The sequence below is a fragment of the Enhydra lutris genome, unplaced genomic scaffold, assembly GCF_002288905.1.
Source record: "Enhydra lutris kenyoni isolate GAN:26980312 unplaced genomic scaffold, ASM228890v2 scaffoldscaffold19, whole genome shotgun sequence".
Lineage (NCBI taxonomy): Eukaryota > Metazoa > Chordata > Mammalia > Carnivora > Mustelidae > Enhydra > Enhydra lutris.
In genome coordinates this window covers 1,962,156-1,985,824 of record NW_019154103.1, presented here as the reverse complement: position 1 = coordinate 1,985,824, position 23,669 = coordinate 1,962,156, and the positions used below count along the sequence as shown (strand labels likewise).

Sequence of the window (23,669 nt, the reverse complement as noted above, 5' to 3'; positions counted from 1 at the left end):
TTCTCCGCATCTTAGGGTCTCTTTAAATGTAAAAGCATTCTCATTCCCTCTTCTTTTTAAAATCCCATGATATTTAATTGTTGAAAGAAATCTGGTCATTTGTCCTATAGAATTTCCCACATCTTAGGTTTGGTAAATTTCATCTTCATGGTGTTAGTATATTCCTCTGTCCTCTCTCCTTGCATATGAATAACTGATAGATACAGTAATTAGATTCAGGTTTTTATCTTTTTTTTTTTTTTTTAACTTAGGCTACTTCATAAGGAAGTGTCATTTATTCCTATAGTATTGTGCCAGGAGGTACATATTTGGTTGTCTCACTTTTAGTGATGTTAGGATTATCAATGGACTAAGTGTTTTCATCCTGACTTGTCTATTATAAAATGTTTCATTCCTTTTACGTAGGAAATTAGGAATGATTTAAACATGGAAGGTGTAGGTTTCCCTACATGTGCTTCTGGGTACAGGTCTGTGAATCACCAGTCTTACATAATTCACGGCCCTCACCATAGCACATACCCTCTCCAATGTCTATAACCCAGCCACCTTATCCCTCCCCCTGCCATACCCCAGCAACCCTCAGTTTGTTTCCTGAGATTAAGAGTCTCTTATGGTTTGTCTGCCTCCCAATCCCATCTTGTTCCATTTTTTCCTTCCCTACCCCCACAAACCCCTGCCCTGCCTCTCAAATTCCTCACATCAGAGATATCATATGAAATTGTCTTTCTCTGATTGACTTATTTTGCTCAGCATAACACCCTCTAGTTCCATCCACGTTGTTGCAAATGGCAAGATTTCATATTTTTTGAAGGCTGCATAGTATTCCATTATATATATATATATATATATATATATATATATATATATACACACACCACATCTTCTTTATCCATTCATCTGTTGATGCACATCTAGGTTCTTTCCACAATTTTGTTCTTTTTTTTTTTTTTTAACTGTTCTGCCTAACTATTGCAGCTATTGCTGACCATTGCCTAGATCCATTGTTTTGTGGGTTGCAAAATGATGATTTTCTAATTCTATTGTATCTCTTATATTTGTTAGCTGTGATTTCTCTATAAAGAAAATTTTCCTTGGGGCATCTGGGTGGCTCAGTGGTTTAAGCCTCTGCCTTCCGCTCAGGTCATGATCTCAGGGTCCTGGGATCCAGCCCCACATCAGGCTCTCTGGTCGGCAGGGAGCCCGCTTCTCCTTCTCCCTCTGCCTGCCTCTCTGCCTACTTGTGATCTCTATCTCTCTGTCAAATAAATAAATAAAATCTTTAAAAAAAAAAAAAGAAAAGAAAAAGAAAATTTTCCCTAATCAAAACTCTTTGGTCACCTTGAAATACTGATTGTATAGAAACATCAGGATAAATGCTTTATTTCCCACCCTTTATTAATTTTAAAAATAGTAAAATGGTACCTGTCAATCTTCTAAATTACCAATTATTATTTTAAAATGAAGAGGTGGATTTTTATACGTTTGATGTGTTTCAATTTATCTGAGTGTTTAACTAAACTAATGAATTCAAAAGAAAGCTGAGCTAAATTTCCTCTCAGTGTTGAGTATCCAGGTCATATCATATCTGAAAGGCCTTGGTACTTACAGATGGTTCAATTATATACCCCACTCACCCATTTTACCTGCTTAAATCGGTTTGAATTGTATTTTTTTTCTTGTCATTTGCAACCTAGATTTCTAACAAAGATCAGTCATTGTTCTATCACTGTCCTGCAGTGAAACTTTGAATTTTATAAAAACAAAGAAAGTTTCTTTTAAAATCATGCTGGCGTTTATTCGGATCATCTTTGCTATTTCTTCTTTATGCTGTGAATCTTGGCAACTCTCTTGAATAAAATAAAAGAACTAAAGATGCAAAAATAACTGACTCTTATCCACCAAAGGAGAAAGTATTTTAAAAAGGAATCTGAATTTCAGACTTCGGAGTTTCTATACTTAGCTAGAGTTACCAGACGCCTGGAGCAAATCTTTTATTAGTGCAAAGTCGCCTTCTGGTATAGGGCATTTAGAGCCACCCACCAGACTTTTAATGGATATGCACTTTCCATTGCTGGCAATTACTTAACACTTTTAAAGTGGAAACAGAATTAGATGATCAAAGGAGTACGTGAGCAGGAGAGTGGATGGGAATTTGGGGAATGATTTAAACATGGAGGATGTAGGTGGAGAGGTGTGAAAAACACGGAGAGATTTAGTTCTGTGCATATTCATTACTGTTCCACCCCATTTACAAGAGTGGAAATGAGGAATAATCAAACAAATTTAAAAGAAAATCACCAACCAAGTGTTTTAAACAGTAGTGGCTTAAATATAATCCAAATAGTAAGATAATAAGAATGAAAAAGCCACTGCATGTAAAGAAAAGAGCAGTGAAGTGGGGAGTCAGAAAATCCTAGTTCCATCCGTTTATTCAACAAACTTTTAAAGACCCAACACTGCTAGCTGCTGGAGATTTCAAAGTGAATAATAACACTTGATAGGGGGACCGGGTTCTCATTCTTAAACTACCTCTCTTGGCAAATGGAGTTCACTTGGTTTTGTTTTGGATGTTTGAATTAAAAACTTTCAAATTCACTGAAACACATCAAATATATACACCTCTAGTTCTTCATTCAAAAGTCGTAATTGGCTATTTTTGGATGTTGCTAGACACTATCATTCTAAAAATTTATATAGAAAAAAAGCATTTATTCTCCTTTTCCTACAACAACCTGTATTTCAAGGCAATTCAAGAGTTAATGAGGGAAAAATACAAATAAAAAATACATCAGTTAGATGGGTTGATGATCTATAAACTTAGGATAAACGTATTTGTCTTGCCTACCTCAAAGGACACTCGAGGAGGGGGTGTCAAAGGAATTAAAGAGAAAGGCAGCACTTGGTGGACTGCAACAAACACTTCTGGTGTTAGGTAACATTCTGGCTTCAGAATGTCAGACTGACAGTGGGGGGCTACTGGATCAGGCAGGAGCTGACAGTTCTTTCCAGGTCTGGGTCTCACAAGCACGAGGCGCACTGCAGGTAAGATGACCTAAGTCTCCCTCCTCCGATGGCGTTAGGCAGGCTCGGACTGCGGTCTTGTCTGTGGCACCGCTGTCTCTCTGGTCCCTACGACTGCAATCGCAGTCACTCGGTCCAGCGAACCAATCTGCAAGAACGCTCAGAAAGCGAATGCAGCAGGGACCACGCCCCAGGCGGCGGGGAAACCCTAAGCGAGTCGGCGCTCCGCCAGTCACTTCCGGCCACCGGCGTCATGGGGCGGGGCCGCACGCGGCTGCGCCGTGCGACGTGTGGCGCGCGGCTCCCCCTGCCGGAGGCGTACCGTGACGGGGGCAAGCGGGACCGAGTCCCCGACGACGACCGTCGCTGCAATTCTGTGCCCTCAGCCTTCTGTACCAGGCCCGCCTCCCGCCTCGAATTTCGTTTTTCAATCACAGTTTCCCCAGACCCTCAGAGTGCCCTTTCCTTTCGCTGGAAGCGGGGCGTTGGAGGAGGATAAAAAAGGTTCCGGGTGCGAAGCGAAGATGGAGGAAGGCGCCCAGACCCCAGACTGGGACAGCGATGAAACGATGATTGACGAGTCGGTGACGGAGAGCGACTTGGATGAAGAGGAGCTTCCCTGGAGAAGGTGACCACAGTTAGCGCCAGCCCTTGGACAGTGAGCCCGCCATTCTGCTGGGTAATGGCAGTGGGGTGGCCCTCGGAGATTTGCGTAGAAATTACCAGATGAATGTACAATGGCAGGCGGAATTCGAGTCTTGTGAGGCAGCTAGGCCTGAGCTAAGAACTTGTAAACAAAACACAGTCCCCCTCAGCCTCCAGTTTAGGACAAAATGAGCTTTCTGGTAGATGGCTTTGTGGCATCTAAAAAGAGGAAAAAGCAGGAACAAACAGAAACAAACTTAGCCTGAGTCCAAGTCCTTTTGTACCGGCAAACAAGTTTTGGGTCTAAATTTCTGAAATGCATTTTGCTTAAGCAACTGGAAGTGCTGATCTAGGAGATGGTTAAAATTTCAGGAAAAGAATGTGTGATGGGGGAACCATTTACTGCTAAACTGGAAACTAATACTTTTTAAGAATAAAAAAAGATGATAGTTCAGTTTATTAAAACCTTGAACATCTCTAGTTCTCTGTGCTCCATCCAGAGGAACTATATAAGAGATGAGGCCATTGCCTTTGAGAAACCTACAGGTGAGGGAGGTCGCATAAATAGATAATTAATTTTTTTTAAATAACCAGGTAATTGAAATAAAATGCGATAATCCAGGGATGGAAGTATGCTTTGGCTGGTTTAGGATCCCAGGTAGTCTTTAGAGATTGGTGGGGTTGACTTACGAATAGAGGCTTTAAGGTGGGTTAAGAATTAGGCAGATGGGGGCGCCTGGGTGGCTCAGTGGGTTAAGCCGCTGCCTTAGGCTCAGGTCATGATCTCAGGGTCCTGGGATCGAGTCCCGCGTCGGGCTCTCTGCTCAGCAGGGAGCCTGCTTCCCTCTCTCTCTCTCTCTCTCTCTCTCTCTCTGCCTGCCTCTCTGTCTACTTGTGATCTCTCTCTGTCAAATAAATAAATAAAATCTTTAAAAAAAAAAAAAAAAAGAATTAGGCAGATGAAGAAGAGGTGTTCTAGGCTGAGGGAAATGCATGGGTAATGGTGGGGGGACATAGCATTGTGTTGTGTGCTGTAATGTACAAATAGTTCATTCTTACTGAAGTGAAGTGTTAAATGGTGAGATGGGGAGTGATGGAAGATGAGCCTGGAGAGGAAGGTAGGGTGAGGTAATATAAAGTCTCATATATCCTGTGAGTGTGTTTGTAAAATGTTAAGTGGAAGAGAAGCATAATCAGATTTTTGTTCACTCAAGCATACCCTAGAGCAGAGCTTTTTAAATTTTAATGCCCTTATAAAGTCACTTCTGAATCCCATTAAAATGTGGAGTCCAACTCAGGAGTTCTATGGTGGGATCTGAAATTCTGCATTTCTAGCAAACTTCCAGGTTAAAGTTGGAATTATTTAGAGCAGAGATGATGATACCCAGGTTTTCGCTCATTTATATATACACACAGTAATATTTGCTGTTGGTGTACAGGGAGCATTTCTGGCGAATACATTGAGTCTTAAAACAACCACCACAGTCATATCCACATGCTGGTTCATATGACCAGAAAGACATTTCTCTGAGCTTTCTTACTTCACAACAGTCCCTTGCAACTAAGGCCACCTCCAGGGAAAAGTGTTAAGAGAGAAGAAAATAAGAGAGATGCTCTCCATACTCTTGAGCATGTAGTTCCTCTGGCAAGAGAGGCAGGTTTTGTCTTGGATTTTAAGTGCCCAAATTGCCGTGATTGATAGCAGTATATTTCTAAGGCTAAAGAGAGAAAACAAATAAAACCCAGAGATTTCCTTTCACACTTTCTGGTATTCACAGGGCTCCCTTTCCCTAGTCTTCTGGATAGAGATAGGGGGTGTCTTATGGAGTTTTTGCTGTCTGAGCCCACTCTGCAGTTTCAGGATTAGGCCTTGGATCAAAGCTGGAGACAAATAAGGGAATAACAAAACAACAAAAACAAACTCTGAAATTCACCTGTTTCATGGTGTGACCTCAGTCCTCAATCTACCTGCTATTGTTTACTTTTCAGATTACGCAGGAAGCTTTTAAAAAATACTCTGAGTTTTTGTGTAATGAGAGGAGAAATAGGCTTTAGATGGCTCACTCTATCTTGGCTGGCCAATCTTTTTCTTCCCCTGTGATTCATTTAAAATGCTTCTCTGCAGTGCCATATAAACATCATTTTTTCAGACCTCATAGCTCAAGGTTAAAAACTAGTGTTCTTATTGGCATAGCAATATAGTTAAAGTCTAAGCATTGCTGGAGCTGAATTGCTGGGGCCATTGTTTAGTGTTGCTTTCCTTTTTTTATCTTCTTTGCTTATGTGCGGTTCGTTTTGGCTGTTTTTTTTATGCACAAGGTCTTTAACTAGAATGAGGGACACAAGTTCTAGTAGAGATCTCCAAGAGGCAAAACATACAGTTTCACATAGCTAAATAATCCTTAAATGTTGCAGCTATTAAGGTCTTTTTTCGAAGACGGGAGAAAGGGTTTAGGAAAGGCAAGGCTTATTATAAAGAACCAGGCTGCCAGGTGTGTTAACTGTGTCTGAAAAAACACTCTTTGTGAGTCTGGATTAAGTCTTAGCTTTCCCTCTGGAAACCATATCCAAAAGTGCATACAGTCTTTTTTTTTTTTTTTTTTTAAGATTTTATTTATTTGTTAGAGAGAGCGCAGGTACACACAAGCAGAGGGAGGGGCAGAGGGAGAAGCAGATTCCCCTCTGAGCAGGAAACCCACCAGGGTCCCCAGGGAACCCCCTGAGATCTTGATAGGAGCTGAAGGCAGACCAGACGCTTAACCAACTGAGCCACCCAGGCACTCTGCATCCAGTCTTTTTTTGTGGCTTTGTAGGTGTTGCATCTTTTGTAAAAATTCAAGTTGCTGACTAATAAGATTTGGTAGCTTGTAATTTGTTTTCTAAGAGGCATGATCCTTTTTCTGCATATATGCCCTGGAAATCTTTTATCAACCCTTGTATTCTGTTTCTCTGCTAAGGTTAACTGCTCTATAACATGAAGGGATAGATCTCAAATTAATCCTATTCAGTAGATTTAAACAGAACCACCGTAGTTCATTGTTAAATGGATTTGTGTATGTGTTCAGGTCACATATCTTCTGAACATTATAACTGCATTTAGTAAAAAGCTAATTCAACATAATTACCCTGCAAGAAGGGTGTTAATTCTGTCCCTCAAGTCAGACCAACACTGTCTTCATGTGAATTGTCTAGATAGAAAAATACTCGTTACAAAGGATATACCTGAGAAAGGAGGGAAAGAAAGCAAAGTACAAGATGACAAGGATTTAATAACCACATTAAATTGGCTAAAGAAAATGATATTTGGGGGACTCCTGGGGACCTCAGTTAGTTAAGCATCTGACTCATGATTTTGGCTCAGGTCATGATCTCGGGTTGTGAAACTGAGCCCCACCTTGGGCTACAAACTCACTGGGGAGTCTGGTTGAGATTTTCTCTCTCCCTTCCTTCCTCCAATCCTGTGCATGCGTGCGCATGTGCTCTCTCCCAAATGAATCTTTAGGAGGGCAGCGCGTGATGTAATGAGCCCTGGGTAGTATATAAGACTAATGAATCACTGACCTCTACCTCTGAAACCAATAATACATTATATGTTAATTATTGAATTTCAATAAAAAAATAGGGGATGCAAAATAAGTAAAAATAAATCTTTAAAATAAAAGCAACATTTTGGTCAGGGTGTGTATCAAAGTAGTGGCAACTCAGTGATAAAGCACAGTGGTGCCAAGTACTATGTTTAGAACCGTTACACTGAGCTGTGCAATCAAAACTTTGATAAAATATAAAATTGAAACCCTAATTGTCTCCCAAAATTTTATTGTACTTTTAACAAAACAGTGACTATTATTTGAAGATTTCAGTCAAATTTTGCCTAAGTTTTCCTTTTAACTCAGCCATCTAATTTCTACTTCTCTCTTCTGTTTTTAGTATTTGGTACTATTCCATTTTTCCAGTATTTCAAAGTTAAATTTTATTATTAAAATACTGTGTCTGTAATGAAGTGGTCAGTGACTTTTAGAGTATTAGTTATTAATGTAGTCTAGTAGTTTGACTAGAATTCACTAAGAAGTTAATGTCTGTTGTCAGTTAATTTACTGACTGAACATGAATATGAGTAATTCTTCTGGTTTACACTCTTTTCATTTTCCTTTTAGTATTTAAAATAACCCTGACTCCTCTCTTAAGGGGAAAAAAAAACAAACCCAAAGATTTATGCCGAGGAAATTATCCCTGAGACATTTGCAATAATGAAAAATTAAAAACAAGTGTTTTAGAATTATATAATGCTTAAATAAATTATATCCTTATGCTTAAATAAATAAATAAATGAATCATATGTCCTTATGAGGGAGTATTATCAATATTTAATGGTTTTAGAAGAATTTTAGTGACTTTGAAAATATTTCAATATAATGTTAAATGTGAAGTGTAGTTTCTTAAACTTTATACAGATTGATCCAAACTTTGTGAAAGAATTTTTGGTTCTGGGACGCCTGGGTGGCTCAGTTGGTTGGACGACTGCCTTCGGCTCGGGTCATGATCCTGGAGTCCCAGGATCGAGTCCCGCGTCAGGCTCCCAGCTCCGCGGGGAGTCTGCTTCTCTCTCTGACCTTCTCCTAGCTCATGCTGTCTCTCACTGTCTCTCTCTCAAATAAATAAATAAAAATCTTTAAAAAAAAAAAAAAAGAATTTTTGGTTCTAACATATATAAGCCTCCATAGAAAGCTAAAAGGAAATCCATCAAAGTCTTTTAACACAGGTAGAATTATAGGAGATTTCTATCTTCATACTTATACTTCTCTTTATTGCCCGCATTTTCTACAGTTTTTTTGAATAAGTAATGTATTTACATGGTTCAGGGAAGTTTTTTTTTAAGTATTAAAGGGTGTATAGCAAAAAATCTCCTTCTCATCCCTATCTCCTCAGCTACTCAGTCTTCTTTTCCACAGGCAATCAATATATTTGATTTTTGTCCTCCGAGAGATATTTTCTAAGTTATGTATATATGTTCTCAAACATATATAAAATTGTTTTCTAAAAAATAGAAGCACAAAGGGTTTGGGTGTTTGTAATCCTGATAATTGAATTATTTGGGTTTATCTCATAATTAGAAAGGCTTTTTTCCTTCACAATGATAAAAGAATCCCTCCTTGGTTTCTTTTATACTTTTTGTTTCATTTTAAACATTTACATTTTGATTCATATGGGATTTTTATCTGGAGTACAGTGTCAAGTATGGATGCAACTAAATTATTTTCCATATGTCTCCTTCATTGTCCCAATATTATTTTTTTAAAAATCCTATCTTTTTCTCTTATTTGAGATGCCACTTTTTTAATAAACTAAATTCGTATGTGTACATGAGTTTACTTGGGAGATTTTATTCTATTTGTTGGTCTGTCATTTTATGTGCTAGTTTCACATTTTAAAAACATTTTATATCCAAAAATATTTTAATGTCCTATAAGTTATTACCTCCTTACTGTTATTTTAAAACATTTTCCTGGCTGTTCTTATTTATTTTACCACATGAACTTTAGAATCAGTTGTCTGGTTCAATAAAAAGTCTTGCTGGTACTTTTATTGGTATAAAGTTATATTTATAAGTTTACTTACAGAAAATTAACATCATGTTACTTTTTCATTAAGATGCAAATTACATGCAGCAGAATTCATCCTGTGTGTTTTGATAAACACATACAATTGGGTAATAACCATTACCACAATGAAGATAAAGAGCAGTCCCATTAGCCTCCACAATTCCTTCATGCCTTTTTTGTGTTATTTTTAGATTAAAAAAAAAAAAAACCTCAAAAAATTTTAAAAAGTAAAATAATTCTTTTAGGGACATTAAGATGAATAGTTTCGGGTTTTGTTTCTTTTTTTAACTTCTGGGACATTAAAATGAATAGATTTTTTTTTTTTTTACTTTTTTTTTTTTTTAAAGATTTTATTTATTTATTTGACAGAGAGAGATCACAAGCAGGCAGAGAGGCAGGCAGAGAGAGAGGAGGAAGCAGGCTCCCTGCTAAGCAGAGAGCCCGATGCGGGGCTCGATCCCAGGACCCTGAGATCATGACCTGAGCCGAAGGCAGCGGCTTAACCCACTGAGCCACCCAGGCGCCCCATACTTCTTTTTTTTTTTAAGATTTTATTTATTTGTTAGGGTGGGGGCGGGGGAGAGAGAGAGAGAGCATGCCTGAGCATGAGCACAAATGGGGAACAGCAGGCAGAAGGAGAAGCAGGCTCTCTGCGAAGCAAGGAGCCTGATGTGGGACTCGATCCCTGGACTCGGGGATCATGACCTGAGCCAAAGGCAGGCACTCAATCAACTGAGCCACCCAGGCATCCCTAGATATTTTTACTTCTTAGAAAAGTGTGCTATAGTAATGGTGTTAACCCATATTTGAATAATAAAATCTTCAATCCTTGGTAATGGCCAGTAGTAATTGAATCAAAAGAGATGATTTTTCTCCTAATAACGGGAGCCAGCATTTACTCTCACAGAGGGTTTGTTAGATTAAGGACTGGAGTCCTTTTTATTATTAGTTCTGGTGGTGCTGAAAACTATTAGGAGGTACGGGTTTTGTTGTTGTTGTTAATGGTTACTTATTTTTCTTAGTAACCTGTTCTTTGTAATGTATGTGAGATTATATGTATGATATATTTCTGTGTTTGGGAATGGAAAACAAGATAGTTCTGTAAATTTTCTTAATCTCTCCCCATTTTTTTTTTTTTAAACTTCCACTGTTGTCTTTTACTAAGCTTTTAAAACTGAGGAGTACTTGGCTGTCTCAGCTGGAAGAGCATGTGACTTTTAATTTCAGGGTTGTGAGTTCAAGCCCTTGTTGGGTATAGAAATTACTTAGATGAATAAATATTTTTAAAAAACTATGTGAGAATCCACACAGTGGCGTACTATGAATTGATAAAGAGGAACGAAGAAAGTTTCTTCCCCTGCACTGATCAGTCTACTGGATTTATTGTTAAGGAAGAAAAAGTAAAGAGATATATAGAATGCTACTGCTTATCTAAGACTGGGTGAGGGCATGAATACTCACATTGCTTATATTTTCAAAAACACATTGGAAGGATAAACCATACAATTTTAAAAAATGGGAAGTGAAAAGAACAGATGGGTGAAGAGACAAGATGAGACAAGACTAGACTTCTCTAAATAGATCTTATTTTATACATTTATGCTTTGCATAATTATAAAACAAAATTAAACCAACATGAAAAATTTTCTAAAAAGCAAAAAAGGGGCACCTGGGTGGCTCAGTGGGTTGAGCCTCTGCCTTCAGCTCAGGTCATGATCTCAGGGTCCTGGGAGCAAGCCTCGCATTGGCTCTCTGCTTAGTGGGGAGCCTGCTCCCCCCCACCCCCCGCCTGCCTCTCTGCCTACTTGTGATCTCTCTCTCTCTTTGTCAAATAAATAAATAAAAAATCTTAAAAAAAAAATAAGAAGTAAGATTAAACAGGTAAACCTAATTATGTATTGACTTGATAGCATAATTACACCAAAAGGAATTAAGTGCCTTTTAAACAAAATTATCTATACATGCCAGATAAGATATACTCCAAGGACATAAAGAATTGCAAAGTAATTTCAGTAATCATACTGTTAATGATAATATTAGTATTGTGGACTCTAAATATGATATGATATCTAAGTAGGATACAATATTTTATTCTGGGAAACTAGGGAAGATAGTGATGTATTAGTTTGTCAAGCTGCCCTAAAAATACCACAGACTGGGAGCGCCTGGGTGGCTCAGTGGGTTAAGCCGCTGCCTTCGGCTCAGGTCATGATCTCAGGGTCCTGGGATCGAGTCCCACATCGGGCTCTCTGCTCAGCGAGAAGCCTGCTTCCTCCTCTCTCTCTCTGCCTGCCTCTCCGTCTACTTGTGATCTCTCTCTGTCAAATAAAAAAAAAAAAACAAAAAAAAAGCAAACAAACACAGACTGGATGGCTTAACTAACAAATGCATTTTCTTATGGTTCTGGAGACTGGAAGTCCAAGATCTAGGTGGTGGCAGGCTAGAACAGTTCTTTATTTACATAGAGAAGAGACAAAGCAAGAGCAGCTTCACTAGTAGATATTGGCCCCCATGGCTAGCAGTCACTCTCTGCAGCTGATGCAGGCCTTTGGTATGCACACATTCCTCTTGTGCCACAAAGTGACTTCATCTTGTCCCCACAGAGGACATATATAGTAGTGAGGTTTTCCAGGTAACACAGGACACACATGCTTTCACAGCAAAGGAGTACACACCTTCCCATGCAAGGTATAAAGTCCAGCGCAGGCTGGGAGGACTCTGAATCTTGGTAAGAAAGTGTTCCAGGCCCAAGGCGAAGGGGGGTGCTGAAAGACTGTTGTCTCCTGTAGGAAGTACACACATGCCTCCCACCCCCAGTTAACTTGAATCAGATTAAACTTCTAGCTAACAACCAGTTTATAGGCAGTATATGGGATAAAGGAACATGTTACATGACATACAGTTAGAAAATTCAAAATGTAGGAAACTTAAGGAAAAAAACAGTCTAGTTCCTTCAACTCTTAAATTCCAGTGGGGGAGTAATTTATATATTTAAGAAGATACCTAGATATAGCAACCAAAAACAATGTGGGCCCCTTGTTTCAATCTTGATTTGAACAAAACAACTAAAAAGAAACAGTTGGGGGAATGTGACTACAATCTATTTGGTTTTCCTTTGCTGTAGAAAAACTTAGTCCAAAACTTAGAAACTTAAAACAGTGAACATTTATTTTCTTGTAGTTTCTGTGGGTCAGGAATTAGGGAGTGGCTTAATTGGGTCATCAGGCTCACAGACTGACGAGGCTGCATTCATCTCTAGTTCTAGTTGTGGTGGTCGTCATTGTCTTCTTCTTCTTCCTCTTCCTCTTCCTCTTTCTCTTTTTCTTCTTCTTCCAGATTTTATTTATTTATGTATTTGAGAGAAAACCCAAGTGGGTTGAGAGGCAGAGGAAGGAGCAGACTCCCTGCTGAGCAGGGAGCCCAGTACAGAGAGCAGGGAGCCCAGTGCAGAGCTCAGGACTCCAGCATCATGACCTGAGCAGAAGGCAGACGCGTAACCGACTGTGCCACCTAGGGACCCCTCTAGGCCTCTTGAGAAGGATTCACTTCCTGTATAGTGCTTGTTAAGATTCATTTGTCCCTCATGGTTGACTGGAGGCCTTCCTTGGTGTCTTGGTACATAGGGTTCTCTTGCAGAGTGTTTCACAGCATGGCAAGCCAAATTCCATGAGAGGGAAGAATTAAGAAAATAAGAAAGTGAGAGCAAGATGAAAGCCGGTGTCTTTCTCAAAGTAGCATCCTAACATGTTTGCTATATTCTGTTTATTAGAAGAATTTCTGGATTCAGTCTGTACTCAAGGGAGGGGTTCACACAAGGGCATAAATACCAGGAGCCATTTCAGAGGCTGTTTACTAAAGACTGTAAATTTAGTAATATTAAGGAATTATTGGCTTTTTTTTTTTAAAGAGAGATCACAAGTAGGCAGAGAGGCAGGCAGAGAGAGAGAGGGAAGCAGACTCCCCGTTCAGCAGAGAGCCCGATGTGGGGCTCGACCCCAGGACCCTGAGATCATGACCCGAGCTGAAGGCAGAGGCTTAACCCACTGAGCCACCCAGGCGCCCCAGGAATTATTGGCTTTTTGAAAGTGTGATAATTATGGTTGTTTTTTAAAGGTGTGGTTATTATGGTGGTGTTTGAAAAGTGTCCTTTTAGAGTTGCATACTGAAATATTTCTGGGTGAAATGGAATAAGATGTCCAGGACTTGTTTCAAAATAATCTAGTGAGACTGGAAGGAACAGAGAGGGTGGCAGAATGATTATACAAGAAATAAGATTGTCTGTGTACTGGTAGTTGTTGAACCTAGACAATAAGTATACTATTATCTCTTGTGTTGTTATTGTTTATAATTTTCCTTAAAAAAGTGAAGAGCAGAACGAACAAGTAAGTAAACAAAAGAACCCATTTAGTGCCAAATCATATATTCATGCCTTGGTATACTGTTATATTCTGAAAATATTTTTTTAATTTTATTTTTATCATCATAAAAATATGTATCATAAAATTTACCATTGTAACCATTTTTAAGTATACAGTCCAGTGGCATTAAGTGCTTTCACATTGTTGTGCACCCATCACCACTCTCTGACTTTAGAACTTTTTCATTTTCCCAGACTAACACTTTGAACCCATTAAACACTAACTTCCCATTCCTCCCTGCTCCCAGCCCCTGGCAACCACCATTCTACTTTTGATCACTGTGGACCTGACTATTCTAGCTATCTCATGTAAGTGGAATCATATAGTATTTGTCCATTTGTGTCTGGTTCATTCACTTAGTGTAATTTTTTGAAATATGGAATGCTTCATGAATTTGTATGTCATCCTTGCACCTGAGCCATGCTGTCTTTTCTGTATCATTCCAGTTTTAGTATATGTGCTGCCAAAGCAAGCATTGGTATGTTTGCTTGTTTCATTTTATTTTATTTCTTTTCAGTGTTCCAAAATTCATTGTTTATGCACCACTGCACTGGTATATTTTTAAGGTCTATGTTATAACATGTATCAGCATTACTTTCCATTTTAAGGCTGAATAATACTCCATTTCATGTATGTACAGCATTTTGTTTATCCACTTATCTGTTGATGAATACTTGGGTTGCTTTCACCTTTTGGCTTCTATGAATAATGCTTCTCTGAACAGAAGTGTACAAATAATATTTTCAGATCCCTGCTTTCAGTTACTTTGTGTACATACCCAGAAATGGAATTACTAGATCAAATGGTGGTTAAAGATCTCTTTAAAAAAAAAAAAAAAAAAAAAGATCTCTTTTTTGATGAACAACCATACTGTTTTCCACAGTGGTTGTACCGTTCAACATTCCCACTAGCAATGCACAAAAGTTCCAGTTTCTCCATATCCTTGTCACTACTTGTTATTTTCTGTTTTGTTTTTGATCATAACCTAATGGATGTGATGTGATATCTCACTGTGGTTTTGATTTTTATTTTCCTAATATTTAGTAATGTTGAGCATCTTCTTGTGTTCTTGTTAGCCATTTGTACATCTTCGGATAAATTTCTTTTCAAGTCCTTTTCCTTGTTTTGAATTCTGTAGGGTTTTTTAAATCAGAAAACACTAACACGTTAAATCTGCCTACTAGCGTACTCACCATGGCACATCATTGCTATTTTTTAGTTTTGTATTTGTCACTGGATTTGAAGCTTCTTGAGGGTATGGATTGTGTGTCTTCTCTCTTTGTTACCTTGATGCACCTACTATGATGAACATAGTAGGAAGTAAATCCAAAAACTGAAGGAATTCTATCATTTTGTATTCTGAAAATATATACTCAGATTCAGTCCTGGGATTCTAATCTCAAATTCTCTGTGGTATAGAGAAATGTGAAGGAGGAAACCTACCAGCACTGTTCCCTCAAATCATCTCACTTCATCTCTGTTCAGAAACTATATTGATATTCATCCCTTACTCCCAAGTACTCAGAAATAACAGGGTATTATAAAAATGAACTAGACCATATAAATAAGTCTTTATTTTTCATCTTATGTAAGTTTTTAATTAAAGGGTACACATCTAAAAAGATATTTTGGTGTAGGTATTAATAGTGTGGTGTAACTAAGAATTTTAGCAAGTTTAAGTATAATAACAAATTGTGGTTAAATTGTTAGTCTTTGTTTAGGAACATAATCTGTATCTTCTGTTTTGGTATTTGAAAGGTTGCTCTTTGATCAAGACACATCTCTTAGATCTGAGTTCAGTCTCCATCCTGGTATAAGTGGAATGTACGAAGGTGAGAAAAAAATTTTTTTCACTAAGTAGTCCCTTTAATTTGCCAACTGTTATTACTCTGTCAATTTCTCCTTTTATAGTTAGTTTTGTTTTTAACTTTACACAGAATTAGTTTCTTATACTCATCTGTAATAGAGCCTAAGGTCTATTAAGGTCTGTTACTATAAAGATAGCAAGGGAAGTTATAACTTCTGGAAGATGTTAATGACTCCTTGAGAGGCCTTCAGAAATAAGCAAGTGATACCCAGATAGCTCTTCTCCTTGCAAAAATTTCCAACTTAGCCCTAGAACTTGTTTATTTGCAAAAGTGAATAGTACTTTTTAATAACCAGCCTATTTCAGACTGAAATACCAAATATCCTTTGTTTAATTTTATATATTTAATTTTTTGAATTTGAGTATAGTTAATGCATACTGTTACATTAGTTTCAGGTGTACACCATAGTGACTCAACTTTATGGGTTATGCTAGGCTCACCACAGTTTTAGCTACCATCTTTAACATATAATGTTATTATAATATTATTGACTATATTTCCTATGCTGTGCTTTTTATTACTGTGACTTATTTATTCCATAGCTGGAAACCTTTATCTTCCACTCCCATTCACCCATTTTGTCTATTCTCCCCACCCCTGTCCCCTTTGGCAACCATCAGTTTGTTCTCTGTATTTATAAGTCTGGTTCAGCTTTTTTTTGGTTTGTGTATTCGTTTGTTTTGTTTTTTTAGATTCCCTGTATGAGTGGAATCATATAGTATTTGTCTTTCTTAGTCTGGCTTATTATACACTAATAACAAAGTAGCAGAAAGAGAAATTGAGAAAACAATCCCATTCATAATTGCAGCAAAAAGAATAAAACACCTAGGAGTAAACTTAACCAAGGAGGTGAAAGACCCATATTCTGGAAATTATGAAATACTGATAAAAGAAATTGGAGATGACACAAATAGAAAGATATTCCATGATCATGGATTATAGGAATTAATATTGTTAAAACATCCATATCACCCAAATGCAGTGAATGCTTATGGAAATACCAACAACATTTGTTACAGAACTAGAACAAATCTAAAAATATCTATAGAGCTGCAAAAGAGCCTGAGTAGCCAAATCAGTCTTGAGAAAGAAGAACAAAGCTGGAAGTGTCACAATCCTAGACTTCAAGGTATGCTACAAAGGTGTAATAACCAAAACAGTGTGGTATTGGCACAAAAGATTGATGGAACAGAGTAGAGAACCCAGAAATAAAGCCACACTTATAGGATCAATTAATCTATGACAAATTAAGCAAGAATATGCAATGGGGAAAATACAGTCTTTTCAAAAATGGTGCTGGGAAAACTAGACAGCTACAAGCAAAAGAATGAAACTGGACTAATTTTTTATACCATACACAAAAGTAAACTTAAATGGATTAAAGACTTAACTGTAAGACCCGAAACTACAAAAACCCTAGAAGAGAACACAGGCAGTAATTTTTCTGACATTGGCCCTAGCATCATTTTTCTAGCTAGATACGTCTCCAAAGGCAAGGGAAATAAAAGCAAAAATAAGCTATTGGAACTACATCAAAGTAAAACACTTTTATACAGTAAAGGAAATCATCAACACAATGAAAGACAACCTACTGAATGGAGAAGTTATTTGCAAATGATATATCTGATAAGGGGTTAATTTCTTTTTTTTTTTTTTAAGATTTTATTTATTTATTTGACAGAGATCACAAATAGGCAGAGAGGCAGGCAGAGAGAGAGAGAGAGAGAGAGAGAGGAGGAAGCAGGCTCCCTGACGAGCAGAGAGCCCTATGCGGGACTCGATCCCAGGATGCTGTGATCATGACCTGAGCCGAAGGCAGAGGCTTAACCCACTGAGCCACCCAGGCGTCCCTATTTCTAAAATGTATAAAGAACTTATACAACTTGATACCTAAAAAGCAAACAATCCGAGTAAAAAATGGGGAGGGGACCCAAATAGACATTTTTTTAAAGAAGACATACAGAGAAATGCAAATCAAAACCACAAAGAGTTATCACCTTAGATCTATCAGAATGGCTAAAAGCAAAAAGACAAATAACAAGTGTTGGTGAGGCTATAGAGAAAAGAAACCCTTGTGCATGGATGGTGGTAATGTAAATTGGTACAACTGCAATAGAAAACAGTGTGGAGGTTCCTCAAGAAATTAAAAAGAATAATACCATATGATCCAATGATTCCACTACTGGGTGTTTACCCAAAAAAAAATGAAAACACTAAGTAAAAAAATATATATGCACTTTTATGCTTATTGCAACATTATTTACAGTAGCCAGGATATGGAAGTAACCTAAGCGTTCATTGGTAGACAAATGGATAAAGAAGATGTGGTGTATATGTATATGTGTATATATATGTATATGTGTATGTATAGTACACAGCCATGAAAAAGATGTGATCATACCATTTGTAATATGGAGGGACCAAGAGGTTATTATGCTAAATGAAAGAAGTCAGACTGAAAAAGGCAAATACTGTATGATTTCATTGATATGTGGTACATATATTTTTTAAAAGTACCTTTTACCTACAGTTTTCTATACTTCCTGAGTCCACTTCTAGGTCAATTTAAATGCTTATAGAAAAATATATCACTGAACATCATGGTTCAAAAAGATATATTTGCAATGACTATTTAAGGGGTACATTATTTCTTTTTATGCTTTCTTCTTGGGAGCCTTTTTTTATTTTCAAGGATGTCTGAAAATAGGTATGATAAAAAGGAAAAATTTCTTAAACACCACAAAGATCTTTTATATATAGTTCAGAGAGTCTTTTCACAGTACATCATTTCACTTGGTACTCCAGTGGGAAGTTGCAATTTCATCTTGGAGGGATTTTTCTTATATGTATTTGGAAGAGGCAATGTGTAACAGTAGTCTCTAGAACGTGCTCTTATGTCATATAAAGTACCACTAAGAAGAAGTTAGAGGTGTGTTTTAATATTCCAACCAAGTTTTTTCTTCACTTTCCTTCTTCTTTTTTCTTTGATTTTCCAAATTGATAGACTTTTTGTTACTTTTGCTAATTATTAAAAGAATAAAATTTTTCTAGATATATTTTTAAAGATTTTATTTATTTGACAGACAGAGATCACAAGTAGGCAGAGGCAGGCACAGAGAGAAGAAGGGAAGCAGGCTCCCTGCTGAGCAGAGAGCCTGATGCGGGGCTCAATCCCAGGACCCTGGGATCATGACCTGAGCTGAAGGCAGAGGCTTTAACCCACTTAGCCACCCAGGTACTCCAAGAATAAAAATTTTCTAAATACAAAACTATATAATGTAGAAAGTGTAAGGTCCCACCCCCTACTCTTCCCTATAATTCCATTCCAAGAATTGCCAGTGTTTAGTATTTGTATATTTTTCTAGACTTTTGTATGCCAATATGAATATCTTTTTTTATAATCGGTATTGTGTTAAATATAGTTCTTTCCTTGTTATATTGATCTTCCTCAACTTTTTAAATTGCTGCATGTTATTCTGTTAAATCTACCCATATTTAATGAATTGATAATATTTTTGGTATTTCTCAATACTGTAATAAATGTGACTGTTCTAGTATTTATACCTTTGCTTGCTTTTCTGGTTATTTCCTTAGTATAACTAGCAAAAATTATATTCGTTTTTAAAAGAAACATGTCAGATCTTGACACATATTACCCCTTAAAAAGATGACTTTTTCCTTTAGATCCAGCAAAGGATATATTCAGTCTTTGCCAAACTGCTAAATAAAAAGTGTCTCATTATCTTAATTTGCATTTTCGAAGAGTACCAAGGTTAGACATACTTTAATATTGAGTATTCCTTACATGTCTCATAAATTATTCTCATTTTATTCTTGATTTATAAGATCATTTTATATATTAAAGATAATAAAACTTTGTCATCTAGGGGCGCCTGGGTGGCTCAATGGGTTAAAGCCTCTGCCTTCGGCTCGGGTCATTATCCCAGGGTCCTGGGATCGAGCCCCACATTGGGCTCTCTGCTCCGCGGGGAACCTGCTTTCTCCTTTCTCTCTCTGCCTGCCTCTCTGCCTACTTGCGGTATCTGTCTGTCAATTAAATAAATGAAATCTTTAAAAAACAGAAAACAAAAAACTTTGTCATCTATATATGGAAAATAGTTTCACTCAGTTTCCTAGTTAACTTTAATGTTATTCATGATATATTTTGTAAGCAGAAACTTTAAGGTTTTCTTTTTTAAAGTTTTTACTTATTTGAGAGAGAAAGAGCACAAGTGAGGATGGGGCCGTGGGGAAAGGGTAGAGAGAGAAGGAGAAGCAGACTCCCTGCTGGATCCCAGGATCCTGAGATTGTGACCTGAGCTGAAGGCAGACATTTAACCAACTGAGCCACCCAGGTGCCCTTAAGTTTTTATATAACAAAACCTGTCAGTCTTTTCTTCTGGGGTTTCTTGGTTTTTTTCCAAACTTGGAAATATTTTGCCTACCACAAGACCATAAAAGTTTTTCTTTTATCTTTATTTACATTTATATTTTATTCATCTTTTTGTCACTGTTTAAAATGCCATTATTATTTTATATTAAATTCCCAGATATATATATATATAGGTCTGTTTTCCACTTATTTTGTTTCATTGTTCTATTTGATTATATTCGGTGATGTACCAGCACTGTTATTTTATGAGCCCTAGTTTTAGTACGTTTCTTTATCTGGTAGGGAAGATATCCTTCTACACAGAGTAACTGGCTATATTATTCATTCTGAGCTCCTTTGGTACAAACATCAATATCAGTGGAGTATGAGACTACCCATGGTGATCCTCCAGTGTACTCTCTTCCATCTTTGGTTGGTGTGATTTGCTCTGAGCTGAGTGGTTTTCTGAGATTCTCGTGCAAGAAATTCATATAGTTATTCCTGAAGGAGCCACTCCTTTTCCCATGCAGAGTGATATACTGTTTACCTGTGTTCGGTTTCCCTTTAATCCAGTCTCATCTTCTGATCCATAGTGGTATATTTCCTTTTTTTCTCATTGCTGCTTCAGGTTTAAAAAAAAACAAAAACAAAACTAATTTCAAAAAACAGCAACAACTAATTTCTTTGGATTCTTTTTAGGAAGTCGGAAGGGAAGAAAAGTTAAAATATGATCTCACTTCCCCATCCTTTTTTTAAAAAAAATCTGAAAACCTAATTTATACGGGGTAACTCCATTTTATAAAACACACACACACACACACACACACACACACACACACACAGTAAAGGATCAGAAGGAAATCCACAAGTATGTTATGAATAATTATCTCTGGGTGATCATTAGTATCTCCTTTATACTACTTTATTTTCCCAAGTTTCTATAGTGAGCAGGTATTAACTTTACTACTTAAAAAATATGGAAAAGGGAATGATGGGATAATAATGTAACTTACTAATAAGAAGTCAAAATATCTGTTCTAATCCTTGCTACCCGGTAAGCCAAACAGTCTACAATTGGCTAAACTTGGAAAAACAATTTCAAATATCCAGTGAGGATCTTATTCCTGCCTTAAAACACAAACTCTGTTTTTGGATTATAGACTAGTATTAGGAGTTTTAAAAATGCCCTCACACAGAATTGAAAAAGAAGAAAGTATTCTCTCTAAGGGGGTTTAAGTCTATATATTGTCTCTATGTATCCTTTGTATTCATTCTACCTGAAACTAAGAAATATCAAGTATTATTTTATTCCAGTGTAGTATATGTTTCTTTGAAATTAATAACTTAAAGACTTTGATATGTAAAAGTGGCAGTTAGGAAATTATAATTTACAAAATAATTTTTAATGACATTTTGTAATTTCTGTAAAATCATGGAGTCATTGTCAGAACAATAAACCTGTTGCAAATGATTTATGATTATATTTCATTCTAGGCTCACCTTCTCCTGAGATTCAACTTGCTTTCAAATTCAGAGAGATTCCACAAGAGCAAAAGAGTAAAAATAATATAATGCCGCCTCTTAGTGAGAAAGAAGTCTTACAGGTATATATCATATTGATTAAATACACACTTATTAAAAATTGGAAATGCTATTTTAAAGAGGGCCAAATTACTAATGATTAATTCTTTTTGTCTATTATTTTCCTTCTTTCTTCTCTTACTCAGTTTTTACCCTTTCTTAGCTAGTCATTCTGTTTCTTCGTTGCAACTTTGGTGAAAAGCAGTTGTTTTAGAAGGAGGTATTTAAAATATTTCATTTTTCCCTCTCTTTTCTCTCTTTCAGGTAGAAATGTGGAAGTGAGAGGAAACAGAAGGTTAAAATAGAATATAATAATTATGATTTTCATCTAGAGATCACTTTAAATTTGTGAGGAAGATGTTAGTCTGCGTGGTGTAATTTGAGATATGGGCTACTGAAAGGTCCTTCTATTATCTAATGTGTGTGTGAGTGCATGTGTATATATATACACTTACATACACAAATTTTTTTGTTTCTTTTTAATGTAGTCACCCTGGGGAGAGATAAGGGGTGATTTAGTTAGCACCTGTGGCATAAATAAGTCAGCTAACCAGAGATACCTACAAAGTCTTAAGGAAGGAAGGGACCATAGATACATTTTTTTTCCCTCTGAGGATAAAATAAAAATCCTAACATTTTTATTGATTGTTTTGAAATGAATGAAATATTCACACACATGCATTTTTATGAGTGAAGATAGTTAATTTTACACAGATTGAAGACTTCAGGGAAAAATTGTGTTGTTTCCTTTTTAGAATAAGACAACTCAGCTTTCTTTTTTATTATACTGAAAACATTTCATCAAAGATGCTGTATTCTGTTGTGAATCTCAAATTTGGGTTTTTTTAATCGAAGAATAATTGCCATACAGTACTGTGTTAGCTTCAGGTGTGTAACATAATGATTTGATATTTACATACATTATCAAATGGTCACCACAGTAGGTTTAGTTACCAGCAGGCCCCATACAAAGTTGTGACAATATTATTGATTGCATTTTCATATCTAATTTATTTTATAACTGGAAGATTTTACCTCTTACTCCACCTCACCTATTTTGTCCATCTTCCCATCTCCCTTCCTCTCTGACAACCATCAATTCTCTGATTTATCAGCCTATTTCTGTTTTATTTTATTTATTCATTTGGGGTTTTTTTAGATTCTACATGTAAGTGGCATCCTATGGTGTTTGTCTTTGTCTGTCTTACTTCACTTAGCGTCATGCCCTCTAAGTCAATCTGTGTTGTTAAAAATTGCAAGATTTCATTTTTTATGACTAAGTAATATTCTTGTGTGTGTGTATGTGTATTTAGGTTACTTCTGTATCTTGATTATTGTAAATAATGCTGTAATGAACATAGGGGTGATTATGTCTTTTTGAATTCATGTTTTAATTTTCTTCAGAAAAATACCAAGAGGTAGAATTACTGGATCATATGGTAGTTCTATTTTTAATTTTTTGAGTAACCTCCATGCTATTTTCCATTGTGGCTGCACCAGTTCACATTCCCACCAACAGTGCATGACAGTTCTCTTTTCCCCATATCCTTACCAACATTTGTTGTTTCTTGTCTTTTTGGTTTTAGCCGTCCTGACAGGTGTGAAGAGATCTCTCTTGTGATTTTGATTTGCATTTCCCTGATGGTTAGTGATGTGTATCTTTTCGTGTGTCTGTTGGTCACCTGTTTGTCTTCTTTAAAGAAATGTCTGGGTCCTCTGCCCACTTTTTAATTAAAAAACTATTTAGGTTTTTTGTTGTTGTTTTTTGCTGTTGAATTGTATGAGTTCTTATCTATTCTGGATGTTAACCTCTTATCAAAATATTATTTGCAAATATCCTGTCTCATTCATTAGGTTGCCTTTCTTTATTCTAATGGTTTCCTTCACTGTATAAAAGTTTGTTTTTATTTTGTTTTTATTTATTTATTTTTTAGAGAGAGACAGTTAATGGGGCTCCGGAGAAGAGGGAGAGGGAAAGAGAGAATCCTAGAAAGGCTTTATACTGAGTGAGGAGCCTGAATTGGGGCTCAATCCCACAATCCTGAAGCCATGATCTGACCTGAAACCCAGAGACAGGTGCTTAGCCAACTTAGCTACCCCATTGCTCTGTGATTTCAGTCTTTTAAATCAAGAGTTGTTTTGTGGCCTAATAATGTGATCTATC

General features: G+C 36.8%; 1 protein-coding gene across 1 annotated transcript in view; it reads left to right on the top strand.

The window, feature by feature from the left end:
- Positions 1–3,545: 3,545 nt before the first annotated feature.
- LOC111148420 (ankyrin repeat domain 31) overlaps positions 3,546–23,669 on the top strand; it is a 151,073-nt gene continuing 130,949 nt past the window's right edge. Inside the window, 3 exon segments of the mRNA XM_022504946.1 lie at positions 3,546–3,649; positions 15,443–15,516; positions 21,419–21,528. Coding sequence (XP_022360654.1) covers positions 3,546–3,649; positions 15,443–15,516; positions 21,419–21,528 — 288 coding nt within the window.